This window comes from Geotrypetes seraphini, chromosome 2 (assembly GCF_902459505.1).
Source record: "Geotrypetes seraphini chromosome 2, aGeoSer1.1, whole genome shotgun sequence".
Classification (NCBI taxonomy): domain Eukaryota; kingdom Metazoa; phylum Chordata; class Amphibia; order Gymnophiona; family Dermophiidae; genus Geotrypetes; species Geotrypetes seraphini.
Window position 1 is genome coordinate 501,269,772 of NC_047085.1, and position 15,816 is coordinate 501,285,587.

The 15,816-nt window shown below is 43.7% G+C and overlaps 1 protein-coding gene across 3 annotated transcripts in view; it reads left to right on the forward strand.

The window, feature by feature from the left end:
• Window positions 1–5,381: 5,381 nt before the first annotated feature.
• LOC117354479 (jerky protein homolog) overlaps window positions 5,382–15,816 on the forward strand; it is a 63,533-nt gene continuing 53,098 nt past the window's right edge. For 2 of the 3 annotated variants that reach the window (XM_033932109.1, XM_033932110.1), the window contains exon 1: window positions 5,382–5,585. In XM_033932109.1, the coding sequence (XP_033788000.1) occupies window positions 5,403–5,585 (183 nt within the window). In that variant the 5' untranslated portion in view covers window positions 5,382–5,402. Of the gene's footprint in view, window positions 5,586–6,096; window positions 6,474–15,816 lie in introns of those variants that run through there. The other variant, XM_033932111.1, reaches the window with a different exon arrangement.

Genomic DNA, 15,816 nt, shown 5'->3' on the forward strand with positions numbered 1-15,816 from the left:
CTTTATTCAGGTACTCAAGCATTTTTCCCTGTCTGTCCCAGTGGGCTCGAGTTCCTGGGGCAAGAAAGTCAAAGCCCTCTATTCACAGGTCTGACCTGTGCACCTGGGGCCTCTCTTCAGCAGACAAGCTGTTTGCAAAGTTTGGTGCTGAGGTGTCTGGGAGTCTTCAGAGGTGGTTAAGGCAGTGATAGCTGCTGCATAGGGCAATGGACTCATTTCTAGCTAAGGACAGGGGCCAGAAGACATTTTAACTTTTTTGTTTTGATTGTTTTACAGAAAGATTCATTGTTTCAAATCGAGTTTATTAACAGCTATATTTTTATATTGTAAACTGCTTTGATATGAAAGGCGGGATAACGAATAGGGACAGGGACACTTTTTGTAGTGACACAACCACATTCAAAGTGGTTTTACATACAAGCATTTTCTCAATCTGTCCCTGTGGGCCCACAATCTATCTAATATACCTGGGGCAGTGGAGGATTAAGTGACTTGCCTCAGGGTCACAAGGAGCAGCATGGGGTTTGAACCCACAACCACAGGGTACTGAGGCTGTAGCCCTAACCAATACACCACACTCTCCTCTCTATAAAGATCAGAATAAACTATACATTTAGGGCTTTTTAGAAATGGCAGATTTTGAAAATTGTACCTAAATAGACAGGTCCACCAATGCTTTAAAAATGTCAATGCTGTTCTCAAATTCCTTCTATACTACTACTATTTGAAGGGACACGTATCATGAACCTTGGTAATTTTCCTTAGGCATATGTTGTTTAAAGCTGTAAATCCAGACCCTGTTTGTCTTTCCTTCTTTGAAGAGAGTACAAGGACATTTATGTTTGAAAAGATATGTTCTTAACTTCTTGTGAAGTGAATTCAATTGTTTTTATAAGCCGTATTTGCAAACAGCTTTAGATAAGAAAAAAGCTCTGCTGACCACAGCACCCTTTGTGGACTTCAGTCTTGAGATAGAAAAAATGCTGACGACCCTTACCCATGTAATTTGTTATTTCTTTTAAAGTTTCATGTGACCTGTGTCCATATATGGTTTGTGTTTATGTCACATGCTGACAACACTGATTCATGAATGATATAAAAGGGATGTGAAGCTTATAATAAAATTGGACATGTTTGGAGATCATTTCTTGCCTCTACAATATGTCCCCAGATGCATCTGACTTTCAAATGACAGAGACAGAGAAAGTATGGGGCAGGAATTGGGACCTAATCCTTTTCACTATTAGTATTAATTATTTCTAGAGAGTTACTGGACATACGCAGTGCTGTACAGAGTCCCTGCTCAAATGAGCCCACAGTTTAATTAATCAAGACAGGAAAAAAAATCCTTCTATTGGCTGGATTCAGTAAATCGATCTGAAAAATATGCACTGGGAATTATCAGGTCTCAGTGCTAATCTATACAGGACGCTCCAGGATGAACTCTTTTTGTGTGTGAATTTTCACTGGAAAATGTGCACACTGCTTTGATTATCCAAAACTGAGGGCTCCTTTTATCAAGTCGCGCTAACAGGGTTAGCGCGTCGGACATTTCATCACGCATCAATGGAGGCATTAGCGACTAGCACGGTAGGCGGTTTAACGCGTGGTATTCCGCACGTTAAACCCCTACCGTGCCTTGATAAAAGGACCCCTGAGTGTATCTGCCCCTATTCCACCCCAAGTCCTGCAGGCTATATGCATTTGGATAGATTTTGTGCGCTGTTCTTTTAGCATGGGGAAGGAACAGAAAATGATCTTTACATAATGACATGGAGACAAAGTTTGTTCCCACCCCTGTTCCCTGTCCTCACAGGTTCAGTCCTCATCTGCCCAAGTCTTGAACACTTAATGATTTTATATTTAAATCTTTTTATTAAAGTATACAAAGGGGCAATATTCTGTACAACTGTTTATAAATCACAAATAGAGCTTTCCATTTCTATCTGGTTTTGGTACAACCTTACCAAAGATTCAGTTGCCTATGTTTTTACATCACCTGGGAAGATAATTTAATTGTCTTTTAGGCATGGGTGTAGAACAGAACCAACACTGTGAAGTGGATGAACAGAAAAATTAGTGTTTATTTAATGCTGGAAATGCTCCTTGATGTCAGCAAGGATGGATGAATCTGTTATAGTAACTGAGTATGCAATGGAAGGATGTTGCAGATGGTAGGAATCTGATCAGTAGACGAGACTCTTGTTGCCACATCAAAGGCAGACAAGACACAAATTATGTCATTTAACAATAGTTCATTTAAATCTAAAAGTAGCTTCTACAGGTTTTTTTTTTTAATCACTGAGGGGTAGATTCTCAAAACTTTAACATGGTCACTAAACCGGTTCCAGACAATTTAGTGTCCATGTATTTTAGTGGCAGATTATCAAAATGGTTTACCGTGGTCTTTCCTCTATTGTAACAATATCGTATGCATATAATATTAAACATATAAGTGAAAGTATCATAAGTGCCCACAGTGGCGTAGGAAGGGTGAGCAGCACATGGGGCAGTGGCACCCCTCCCCTGCCCTCTTCCCCACACACCCCTGCTGCATGCACCCACTTCCCTTTCCCCGTACCTTTATAACTTATCCGGTGTGAGCAGTTTGCCCATGTCGGTGTCAGCTCACCCTTTGACATTACTTCCTAAGCGTGGGTCCCAGAAGTGACGTAAGAGAGAGCACCGATGTCGATGTGGGAAGTAACCTTGCGCCGGAGAAGTAAAAAAGGTATGGGTATGGGGAAAGGCAAGGGACACAAACGTGCGGCAAGGAGAGAAGTGGGGGGGGGGCAGAGAGGAGAAGGGGGTGATGCGAAGATGGTGCCCCCTTGTCCCCTATCTTCGCCACTGAGTGCCCGCTTCCCAGATGGAGCATGGAAATTCAGTGACACACATATGGAAGTATATGCATTCAGCTGAAAGAAAGAGCTGGAGATCTATGAAGCTCGGATCTGAGAGGACAATCCTATCAAAGCAAGCTGCACGTGATGCAGAACATTAGCCATCCCACTGCTGGAATGTCAGCTCGGCAAAAGACCGGCTGCCCTGGATCACAGTGCAGTTCACTAAACGCTAAAGGACTCTTCACATTCTGAAATGAGAGACTGAGAGCTAGATGCACTAAAAACAGTCATTAAAACCACACGGACTGATTTTTTTTGGCCAATTTCTACACAGCGATCGATGTTCAAACGGCTTCCCGTGCAGATGAGTTTTGTGGAAGTCTGCCGTAATCCCATTCAATCAGTCGTTTAGAAACTAGCTCTCACACATGCACAGAGGCAGTTTGGAGGAAGCCCGAACAGCTGAGCGGTAAGGGAAGCCCTAAAGCAGCCTCCCCAGATGACGTAACTCTAAATGTATGTCAATGATAGCGACCAGTTTATAACCCTAATAAACACTAAGCCTCCAGAAGGTCAAGGGTGGGGGTTATCATATTTGTAGAGGTAAAAGAGAAGACATGTGGCCACGCCCCCACACAAACCTCATCTCCTCTCCTTTCCTGAGCTCGGGGTAGCATCTGGAAGGCCTCTGAGCATGCGTGGATGTGGCACGATTAGGGTGGCCAGATTTTGTCCTCAAAAAAAAAAAAAGAGGACATATGGCCCTGCCCTGGTCTGCCCATAGCCCTGCCCCATTCTGCTCCTCAACCCCGGTCCCACACGAACCCTGTCTCTTTGGGGGCCGCATCTAGAGGTCATCCGCACATGCGCAGATGCCTTCCAGACACAGCCCCAAGCTTAATGGTTTTTTAAACCCAAAGTGCTGGGTTTTGAAAACCTGTCCAGATGTCTGGACATAAGAACATAAGAAAATGCCTTCACCGGATCAGACCCTAGGTCCATCTAGACCAGTGACCCGCGCACGCGGAGGCCAAGCTAGGTGTTCCTTGATGAATCCCTTGTTTGCCCGTATCCCTCTGGACATCTGGTAACCCTAGGCACAAAGACATCACAGGCATGAGTGTGATGTAATTGTGTCACATCTGTGCATGCTCGGAGGCTCTCCAGATGTCACCTTGAGCTCTGGCAGAGCCGGGGCCTTCCAAAACATGGACAAAACAGCTGGGTTTTCAAAATCTGTCCAGACACCCGGACAATCCTCTAAAACAGGGGTAGGGAACTCCGATCCTCGAGAGCCGTATTCCAGTCAGGTTTTCAGGATTTCCCCAATGAATCTGCATGAGATTTATTTGCATGCACTGCTTTCAATGCATATTCATTGGGGAAATCCTGAAAACCCGACTGGAATATGGCTTTCGAGGACTGGAGTTCCCTACCCCTGCTCTAAAAAGAGGACATGCCCGGGTATATCTTGACATGTGGTAACCCTAGTTAAGGGGGTGAAGGAGAGTATCATGGAAGAGTAAACTAACCTATGTACTTGTAATAATTAATCTATTTTTATGTATTCATGTGATTTCTTTGTATGATGCCAAATTCCCTATATAATAGTCTGGCTTCTGTCCAGAATTTAGAACATACATTGTCTGCCTTTAAGACTTGTATGTCATCATATATTGATATATTAATAAACATTAGTTAATTCAGAGCACAGACTAGTGTTTTTTTTCCACACCAATAATAGCAGAAGTGATGGAACTGGCCTATGGGCGTTTGGGTAAAGGAAGCTTAATATTTGTGGAAGAAAGTTCTGGCTCATAGGAAATACTAGGGTTGCCAGATTTGTCCTAGAAAAAAAGAGGACACATGGCCCTACTCCCACACAAATCTCATCTCTTCTCTTTCCCCGAGTCTGGCCACATCTGGAGGACCTCTGAGCATGCACAGATGAGATATGATGATGCTCATGTGTGTGATGTCATTGTATCACATTCATGCATTTGGAGGCCCTTCAGACACGGTGTCGAGCTCAGGGTCTTCCAAAACCTGGGCAAACTGCCAGGTTTTGAAAATCCATCCAACACCTGGTCTTCTGAAAAGAGGTCATATCTGGGTTTTTATAGATGTCTGATAACCCTAAAACTGGCACTGCTGTAGGATTTAGTGAGTGGGATTAAGCTTCCCTTACACAAGGAGCATATAGAAAAATCACACAGTTCTTCTGTTTCCCTTAATTTTCTCCTAGACTTTAGGCTCGATTCACTAAGGCCAAGGATCCGATCCAATCCGTGAGGGATCCGATCCTGGGGAGCTGATTCACGAAGCGCCCTCATGCAAATGAGGGCGATCGTAATCACGCCTCCCACCGACCGCACACATGACTCTCCAGCGATCCTAACAAATGCGCAGATCATTTCCTTTGCCTGTGTAGATGGTCTGTGCATGCTCCCCGCCGAGCTTGAAACTTTTTTTTTTTTTGTTAAGAGCTGGAAACTTTCTTGAGCCTGTGGTTTTAACCCGCGGGTTGAAAGCAGGGCTGCCCTGTGGGTTAAAACCATGGAGTCGGGGCAGAGAGCAGGAGAAGCAGGATCTCAAGTGATTGGTCCTCACCAGTCACTTGTTTTTGGATCGGCCAGCCCAGTCGGTGTGCCTGCTTTAGTGAATTGTGTCCTTCCTACTTTGAATGCCATTTCCCCTCATTTGCATAAGTGGTTCGGATCAGAGGATGATGGCTACGAGGTTAGTGAATCAGGTCGGAGGAAAATCGGGTCGCAAAGTGGTCGGGACACGATCGGTGTCCTTAGTGAATCTAGCCCTTTGTACATGTTATAGCAAACCTCTTGTGCACTGATTTTCTGCTTTTTTTTCTTCCAGCCCTAGTTATGCTTCAACCCTCCTCTCCTGGAGGCACACTTTAGCAAGAGGGGTTTCCAGGAACTGTATGAAGGTGCATGAGGTAGATCTGTACAAGTCTCCAACATGTGCAAATTTACATCATGCATATACTTTTCGGGAATCCTGAAAACTGAGTGTCTCTCTGGATGCACCTCCAGGAGCACTTCTTTTTTTTTTTTTCCCAAACCCTCTCTTTATACTGTAGTTTTTAACATCCCCACATTTTCCTTGCACAGAGCCACAGGCTCCTCCTCCTGAGAAGACTTGAACAGTCCCTGAAAAATGGACACCTGATATCCTTAAGAGCAACAAAAAAGAAATCCAACCAAATCTGCAGAAAAACCACCGAACCAGGAAAACCAAACAAAAACTGCAGACAATGTGCAGTTTTTGTTTGGTTCATCTGATATCCTTAACCCCAGGAGAAATCCAACTGTTATTTCACAAGAATGACCAGAGATCTCAGTTTCTGATTCAAAACCAAGAAACTTTATTAGCACGCGGCAGTACAATCTGTAACGCAGCAGCCAGATGATGTGTGTCCCACTCTCTGATGACATCATCAGCGTGCGCCAGGGAAGAGCTGCTTTGCTTCCAGGGACAAAGCCAGGGGAGGAAGTTAAAAAAACCCCAAAGAGAGACTTGCTTCCCTCTCAGCCAGAAACAGACTCCCCGGGTCATTTCTAATCCTGCAAAGCAGAGAGGAAAATGCCTGCAGGATCTTCTGCTCAGGTAGGAGATTGTCCCCCCGACATCCTAACCTAGGACACAACATATCAAATTGTTCATGCCGAATCTGAACTTACCTCTGCTTGATCCCCCCCAGTTCTGACCTTAAAAGTCTTCTCGCTTAGCAGTTTCTCCACTCGATGTTTTCTATTTTGCATTTTCTTTGCAGGCTGGTTCGATTGGTACTTGTCTTCTCCCACATGTTCCCTTGCTTGGGACTTAATTAAAATTGTAGTATATTTGGGGGGGGGGGGGGTTAAATTTCAAAGAAAAGGGCATTTCTTCATATATTTTATTTTGATCTGAACTTTTAACTTACGTACAGTATCACTGCTCACCTTTTGTTCTGTTCTGCCTTTCTCTCCTCTCAATGTGTCTTCCCCCTATATCCCTGTGTGTTTCTTCCCCATATCTCTGGTTGCTCTTCTCTCCTTTTCTATGTGTCTCACTCATAGGGAAAATACTTTAAAGAGTACTTGATAAAAAAAAAAAAAAAAGTACATCACTCTGAACTTTTCCAAGGTAGGGCAGTATATCAAATACCAATAAACATAAACTCTTGTTTCTGCCCTCTGCATTTCTGTTCTCTCTCTCCTCTCTTGTGGTGTCTCAACCTCCTCATTCTCTTTCTCAGGTCTTCATCTTTCTTTTGACTTGGTACATGTAGTGATGAAAGGTTGGGGTTGGAAGTATATTTATACTGTAATTATTGCCTCTTATTCTTCTGCCTGGCTTCCCAGTGCTGCACAAGCAGGCCTTTTCAGAGGAATGTCTCCAAAACGATTATGTGTTTCCTTTGAGTTAACCAAGTGAATAACATTCCTCTTTTGTTCAGTACAAGAGTAGGAATAGAGTAGAGTTGAAATCTGGGGGTCTGGAGGCTGAGAAGAGGTACTTTGAAGTCTTTTTAGTATAAAGAGAAAGATGGGGTGGGAGAAAGTGCTTAGAAAAAAGCCCTTATTAGTAAAAGGCACAATATCAGAGATACAATTATGACTTAATTAAAAAGTTTAAAAAGTCCTTATTGGCTAACATTGACTTAATATTCAAAATGTTAGGACACAAAGTTTCCTCCTTTTATCCCTACTCACAAAAAAGTTATTTACAGGAACTCAGACTTTTTTATTTCTTGAATGTTTCATGGGAGGACAAATGCTTTTCCCCCAGAATACAATTTGCAGACTTGTAAACCTTTTGGAGGAGGGGAGGAGGGTGGGGGGGAAGCTAGGGGTGGGAGGGAGGTGCAGGATTCTGGGTGGAGAAGGGCAAGATGCGTGGTGGGGATAAGGAAGGGGACACAGAGCAGACAATTATCCTAGGGCATCTAATATCTTTGGCATGGCCCTGACTGTTTCTGCTTATAAAAGATTTCCACCTTTTCAAGTTTATATAAAGAAATTATTATTATTATTATGTTCTTGTATACCGCCATACCCAATGAGTTCTAGGCGGTTCACATCAATTAATTAAGATCCGATCTGAACACGGATTTACAACATTTTGTCGGCGTTACAAGCAACGAGGAAGGAAATGTTGGAACATTTTAGCAGAAATTTATCAGAGTTACAGGCAGCGAAAAGTTGGATTGGACGGAAAGAGGGAGGGAGAGAGAAACAAAGGAGGGGAGGGGGAGGGGAAGAGAAAGGAGGGGGAGGGCGGGAGTTGGTTTATTGCAGGGGAATGAGGGTTAAGGGTCCTGTTCGCGGAATAGGTATGTTTTGAGAAGTTTTCTGAAGTCGAGGTAGGTCGGGGCCTTGAGCATCATTTGGGCTAGCCAAGGGTTCAGCTTAGCTGCCTGGAAGGCGAAGGTTTTGTCGAGGAATCTTTTGAGCTGACATAATTTTATGGAGGGGAAGGCGAACAGCTGAATTCTGCGGGATTTCTTATTGGTGCAATTCATAGCGAAGTGGGGAGAGAGATATTTTGGTGATAGACCAAATACTGTTTTGTAGCAGAAGCAGGCGAACTTGAAAAGGCTCTGGATTCGAACGGTAGCCAATGTAGTTGGTGGTAGAAAGGAGTGATGTGTTCCCATTTGTTCAGGCCGAAAATGAGGCGGACGGCTGTGTTTTGAATCAGTTTTAGTCTTCTGGTGGTTTTCTTCGTGGAGCTCAGGTAAATGATATTACAGTAATCCAGTTTGCTAAGAATAGAGGATTGTACTAGTAGGCGGAATGCGGTGTCATCAAAGTATTTTTTTATGGTGCGAAGTTTCCAGAGCACCGAGAGACTTTTCTTGACAGTGAGATCGGTGTGATTTTCTAGGGATAGATATTTGTCTAGCGTGACTCCCAGTATTTTTAATGTTTGTTCGAGTGGGAAAACTAATCCTTTTACTTGGATTGTCATGGAAGAGCTGTCATGGAGGAGCTGAATTTAACAAGAAATGGTCATTTAATTAAGTAGTAGTCTGGTTTTCCTGCCATCCCTGAAGAAGAGATGTAAGTTGGGCTGGCCCAAGGCTAGGGTTACCATATGGCTCCAGATAAAGGAGGACAGATTGATAAATCCGGGTTTTATTTCCATTGAAAACAATGGAAGTAAGGAGGATGGATTGGGACATCCAGGTTTTACTTCCACTGTAAGCAATGGAAGTAAAATCTGGATGTCTCAACCCGTCCTCCTTTTTCTGGAGCTATATGGTAACCCTCCCAAGGGTATCAAATGCCTTAGGTGAACCTTCAGCTGTGTGTCCTTTCTGAGGGCAGCCCTTTCCTCCCTCTCTACCACCAAGGCAGCCAGCATCTCTCCTTCCCCTCTTTTCCTCCCCACCACCAAAATGGCCATCTCCCTTTTCCCCTCTACCTTTCCCTCCAATACCAAGGTGTCCTGCATCTCCCGTCCCCTCGCTACACCCGTCCCTCAAGGCAGCCAACATCTCATCTCTCCTTCCCTTCCCTATTCCTACTCTGTGTCTAGTATCTCTAACACTTTCCTCCCTGTATTTGGGCCTCCGGCTATGGCTTTCCTCTTTCCCCTACCTTCTGTGTGGACACAAGCTTAAAGAAAAGCAAAGGCTGCACAAGCCCTGTAATTACAGGTCCACATTGAAACACTGTCATGTCCTGTCCTCCAAGGAAAACTTCCTGTTGAAGGGGGCAAGACATTTCAATACTTCAACAAGGACTTGTACTTAAAGGGTCACATTCTCACTCTTTAAATTCTGGGGCCAGCATGGAAGGAGGTGGTGGTGTGGTGGCAGGTAGAAGACTCTTGTATGCTCCAGAGCTGTGTGCCTCTGCCACACTAGTCCACCTAGGAGGGCCATAAATTTGCCTCCATTACCATTTGAGGATGATTTAAGCTATGGCACGGGCTCTTATTGTAGTCCTCAATACATACAAAGCAAGCTAGATTTTCAGAATAGCCACAGTGAATATGCCTGAGAGATACTGACATACATTGCACCCCCTTACCCAATTGTATGCAGATCTATATTGGCATATGCATTGTGAATACCCTTAAATCTATAACGACCAAACTTCAGGAGTAAGATAAAAAAAGCAAAATAAGAACCTCTAAGATTTGCTTGACCTTATTGTAAAACAATATTCTACTCAGCGTTTGTGGTTTGGAGAATAATAATGCAGAATAATACAGTCAACTCCGCTTAAGTGCAAGGCCTCTAGACTGGACCGCCATGTGCGCTTAATCGGAATACCACCTTTTAGTCATGAAAAATCACAATACGCTGTAGTCAAATGCAATAAAACTTTTATTCAGCAAAAAAGCACACCGAATATAATTTAACACAGTTCAGTTATAGAAACAGCACTGTTCCGTCTAATGCAATACACTGCAAACCTTTTTTTAAACCAACATGCTACTGAAATATAATTAAGGAAGAAACTAAGGATTTTAACACTGATGTTGTTATCCATCTGGGAACAAATGACCTGGCCAACAACTCTACACTTGCAGCACAGAAAGCTTTTCGGGAGCTTGGTGAGGGCGTGAAACCTTTTGTAAAGACTTTAGCTTTTTCTGAAATACTGCCTGCATATGGAAAAGGAGAGCAAAGAGTGAAAAACACAGAGGACTTTAATAGATGGCTCAGAGCCTGGTGTCATCAAGAAGGCTTCAGGTACATAGGAGGATGGGGAAATACATGGAAGGACAAGAAGCTATATTGCACTGATGGACTACATATTACTACAGCAGGAAAAAGAAACCTTGCAGAGAAATTTAGACAATATTTTTCTAGGTATTTAAACTAGAAGGTGGGGGTGGTGTATGTACGAAGGACAATTATAGAGACCACCCCCGGCAAAAGAAAAGATGTGATAGTAGTAAAGGCTGCAACATAAGCAATATCAGCAACTCATTTCTTAGTATTGCAACGGAAAGTGAAACGACACAAAAATCCATACGAAAAAGGAGATTATCGCTGAAAAATAGCTGGAAAGCGATGACCACAAATGCTCGCAGTCTAAGCAACAAAGTTCATGATCTGCAAGCCCTGATATTAGAGGCAGATCTAGATATTGTTGCTATCACAGAGACATGGTTCAGTTAATCACATATATGGGATGCAAACATACCGGGATATAATCTTTTTAGGAAGGACAGAGATGGTCATAAAGGTGGAGGAGTAGCTCTCTATGTAAAGATCAATATCCAAGCGACTGAAATGCAAGGGACCTGGGGAGAGGAAGAAGCGATATGGATTGCTCTGAAAAGAGAAGATGGAACTTCTATCTACGTGGGTGTAGTCTACAGACCTCCGACTCAATCGCAGCAAATTGATAAGGATCTGATTGTGGATATCCAAAAGTTTGGAAGGAAAGAGGAGGTTCTGCTGTTGGGAGATTTCAACCTGCCGGATGCGGACTGGAATGTTCCGTCTGCGGAATCGGAAAGAAGTAGGGAGATTGTGGATGCCTTTCAAGAGGCTCTGCTCAGACAAATGGTGACGGAACCCACAAGGGAAAAAGCGATATTGGATCTGGTCCTCACAAATGGAGAGAGTATCTCTAATGTTCGAGTGGGTGCTCACCTGGGTAGTAGCAATCATCAAACGGTTTGGTTTGATATAACGGCTAAAGTGGAGAGCGGCCGCACGATATTTAAAGTCCTAGATTTCAAATGTATGGACTTTAATGCAATGGGAAAGTACCTGAAGAAAGAGCTGTTAGGATGGGAGGACATAAGAGAAGTGGAAAGACAGTGGTCTAAGCTGAAAGGAGCGATAAAAATGGCTACGGACCTTTATGTGAAGAAAATCAATAAAAACAAGAGAAAAAGGAAGCCGATATGGTTCTCCAACCTAGTGGCTGAGAAAATAAAGGCGAAAGAGTTGGCGTTCATGAAATATAAAAAAACCCAAGAAGAGGAGAGCAGAAAGGACTACAGGGTGAAACTGAAAGAAGCCAAGAGAGAGATACGTTTGGCGAAGGCACAGGCAGAAGAACAAATGGCTAAAAATGTAAAAAAGGGAGATAAAATTTTTTTCAGATATATTAGTGAAAGGAGGAAGATAAAAAATGGAATTGCTAGGCTAAAAGATGCTGGGAACAAATATGTGGAGAGTGATGAGGAGAAAGCAAATGTGCTAAACAAATACTTCTGTTCTGTGTTCACAGAAGAAAATCCTGGAGAAGGACCGAGATTGTCTGGCAAAGTTACACGAGAAAATGGAGTAGATTCTGCGCCGTTCACGGAGGAGGGTGTTTATGAGCAACTTGAAAAACTGAAGGTGGACAAAGCGATGGGACCAGACGGGATCCATCCCAGGATACTAAGGGAGCTCAGAGAGGTTCTGGCGAGTCCTATTAAAGACTTGTTCAACAAATCTCTGGAGACGGGAGTGATTCCTGGGGATTGGAGGAGAGCGGATGTGGTCCCTATTCATAAAAGTGGTCACAGGGATGAAGCAGGAAACTACAGACCGGTGAGCCTCACTTCAGTTGTTGGAAGTGTTGCTGAAAGAAAGGATAGTGTATTTCCTTGAATCTAATGGGTTACAGGATCCAAGGCAACATGGCTTTACAAAAGGTAAATCGTGCCAAACGAACCTGATTGAATTTTTTGATTGGGTGACCAGAGAGCTGGATCGAGGACATATGCTAGATGTAATTTACTTGGATTTCAGCAAAGGCTTTGATACAGTTCCTCATAGGAGGCTGTTGAACAAACTTGAAGGGCTGAAGTTAGGACCCAAACTGGGTGAACTGGGTCAGAAACTGGCTGTCGGACAGACGCCAGAGGGTGGTAGTTAATGGAAGTCGCTCGAAGGAAGGAAAGGTGACTAGTGGAGTCCCTCAGGGTTCGGTGCTGGGGCCAATCCTGTTCAATATGTATGTAAGTGACATTGCTGAAGGGTTAGAAGGAAAAGTGTGCCTTTTTGCAGATGATACCAAGATTTGTAACAGAGTAGACACCGAAGAGGGAGTGGAAAATATGAAAAAGGATCTGCAAAAGTTAGAGGAATGGTCTAATGCCTGGCAACTAAAATTCAATGCAAAGAAATGCAGAGTAATGCATTTGGGGATTAATAATAAGAAGGAACCGTATATGCTGGGAGGAGAGAAGCTGATATGCACGGACGGCGAGAGGGACCTTGGGGTGATAGTGTCCGAAGATCTAAAGGCGAAAAAACAGTGTGACAAGGCAGTGGCTGCTGCCAGAAGGATTCTGGACTGTATAAAGAGAGGCGTAATCAGTAGAAGGAAGAAGGTGTTGATGCCCCTGTACAGGTCATTGGTGAGGCCCCACTTGGAGTATTGTGTTCAGTTTTGGAGACCGTATCTGGCGAAAGACGTAAGAAGACTTGAGGCGGTCCAGAGGAGGGCGACGAAAATGATAGGAGGCTTGCGCCAGAAGATGTATGAGGAGAGACTGGAAGCCCTGAATATGTATACCCTAGAGGAAAGGAGAGACAGGGGAGATATGATTCCGTTCAAATACTTAAAGGGTATTAATGTAGAACAAAATCTTTTCAAGAGAAAGGAAAATGGTAAAACCAGAGGACATAATTTGAGGTTGAGGGGTGGTAGATTCAGGGGCAATGTTAGGAAATTCTACTTTACGGAGAGGGTGGTGGATGCCTGGAATGCGCTCCCGAGAGAGGTGGTGGAGAGTAAAACTGTGACTGAGTTCAAAGAAGCGTGGGATGAACACAGAAGATTTAGAATCAGAAAATAATATTAAAGATTGAACTAGGCCAGTTACTGGGCAGACTTGCACGGTCTGTGTCTGTGTATGGCCGTTTGGTGGAGGATGGGCAGGGGAGGGCTTCAATGGCTGGGAGGGTGTAGATGGGCTGGAGTAAGTCTTAACAGAGATTTCGGCAGTTGGAACCCAAGCACAGTACCGGGTAAAGCTTTGGATTCTCGCCCAGAAATAGCTAAGAAGAAAAAAAAAAAAATTTAAATTGAATCAGGTTGGTCAGACTGGATGGACCATTCGGGTCTTTATCTGCCGTCATCTACTATGTTACTATGTTACTATGAAATAATCAGTCATTGTTTTCTGCACGTGGATTGCACGATTCAGGCTGTGTATCTGACTACTGATGCTGTAAAACTGCAGGTGTTTTTCTTTAGTCGTGATGACCGCAGCAGTATTTCCATCCTCATTGGACTCTTGGTTGTCTGCAGTGTCCCTTATGACTGTATAGATATCGAAATTAGTGCTGTCAGATGATGTGGGCACATCATTGTCAATGGCGACATACAGCTCAAACTCTTGTGGCGAGAGTCCAACTGGGAGTTCAGTGGACAAAGTGTCAGCTTCAGTTGTCTCATCAGATGCGTGAATCAAGCTTGCCCGTCGATAGCAATTTGAAATCGTTGATGATGAGACTCGACTCCATGCCTCCCGTACCATTTGAAGAGAGTCGAGCACCATCATTTTTTTCGCGAGCTCGGGGGCTGGATTCTGTGCTTGCATCAATCATTGCCATCACATATCTTAGGACGAACAACCTGTAATGACGTTTGAATTTTGCAATTATCCCTTGGTCAATCGATTGGATCAAAGAGGTCATGTTTGGTGGAAGAAAAACAAGTTTGATGTTGGTTAGTCTTACATCATTGCTGTGTGCTGCACAGTTATCACATAGCATTACAATGTGCCTCCTAAGCCTTCTCATCAGATTGTCAAGCTTCTGCAACCATTCAGTGCACAGTGTCGCTGTCATCCATGTGTTTTTGTTGCTTCCATATTCAACAGGCAGGCATGTAATGTTTTTGAAACACCGAGGATTTCGATTCTTCCCAATCACAGTGACTCGAGCTTTTCACTACTGTCCATATTGCAACTGAGCAGCAATGTCAATTGTCCCTTTGGCACCTTGAAGCTAATAGTTTTGCTGCGTTTGAAAGCCAATGTTCCATCAGGGATGGCACGGCAGTACAGGCCCATCTCATTGGCGTTGAAAACGTCGCATGGTTCATATCCACCAATGACTGATGGCAACACTTCCATGACCCATCTTTCTGCACCAAATTTATCCGCGTCTTGTTTCTCTCCATGCTGCTTTTTAAATTTTATGCTTTGAAGTCTTCTACACCCAGTTCTTCAGATAGCTGTGCTGCTTTCTTCATCAGCAGAGGCCCACTGAATGGCAGTTGTCGACTTCTAGCTTCAGCAAACCATCGCAGCAACGCTTGTTCAACGTCTCCAGTCTTCCCAATTCTTTTTTGTTTTCTGGTAGGATTGCTGTTGTTTTGCTAGTCTTTCAATATGGTTTGCTTTTTTTTTTTTTGTAAATCCTAGAAATCTGGCTAGGTTGAACGCTGTAATGTTTTGCAATAGAGAACCGACTCTCATGTTGGTCAAGTCTCTTTAAGACATTGACACGTTCACCAAAGACAACTTTTGTCCAGCATGGTGGACACGTTCAGCCAAAGACAATGATTTTTGTCCATGTGACACCATGGTGCAGTTCCAAAAGTTCGAACACCTGGCCAGGCCTAGACTGCTGTTCCGAAACATGTGGCTCAACCACGTGAGAACGTGATTGCTTTTAACCGGAGTGAATGTAATGTGAACGAATAGAGGTGGGACCTATAACATTAGTGCACATAAGCAGATTGTGTGCTTATCAGAATTGCAATTATCCGGAGTTTACGTTCATTGACTTTCATGTAAAAAAAAAAATGGCACCATGGTGGTAGGCTGTGGATAACTGAATCGTGCGCTTAACTGATGTGCACTTAGGGTGGAGTCAACTGTAACTCTGTTATATTCCTGTACAAACACATGGGGTAACTCTCTCCCTGTCTGCTGAGTACCAGTGCTGGGAGATCTCCTGATGAACTAGAGGGCTGCACAGGAATATGGATTGTGGGAATTCTGTGGGTCAGACATCTGGGTTTGTGGGATTTCTGCGGGATGGAAAACA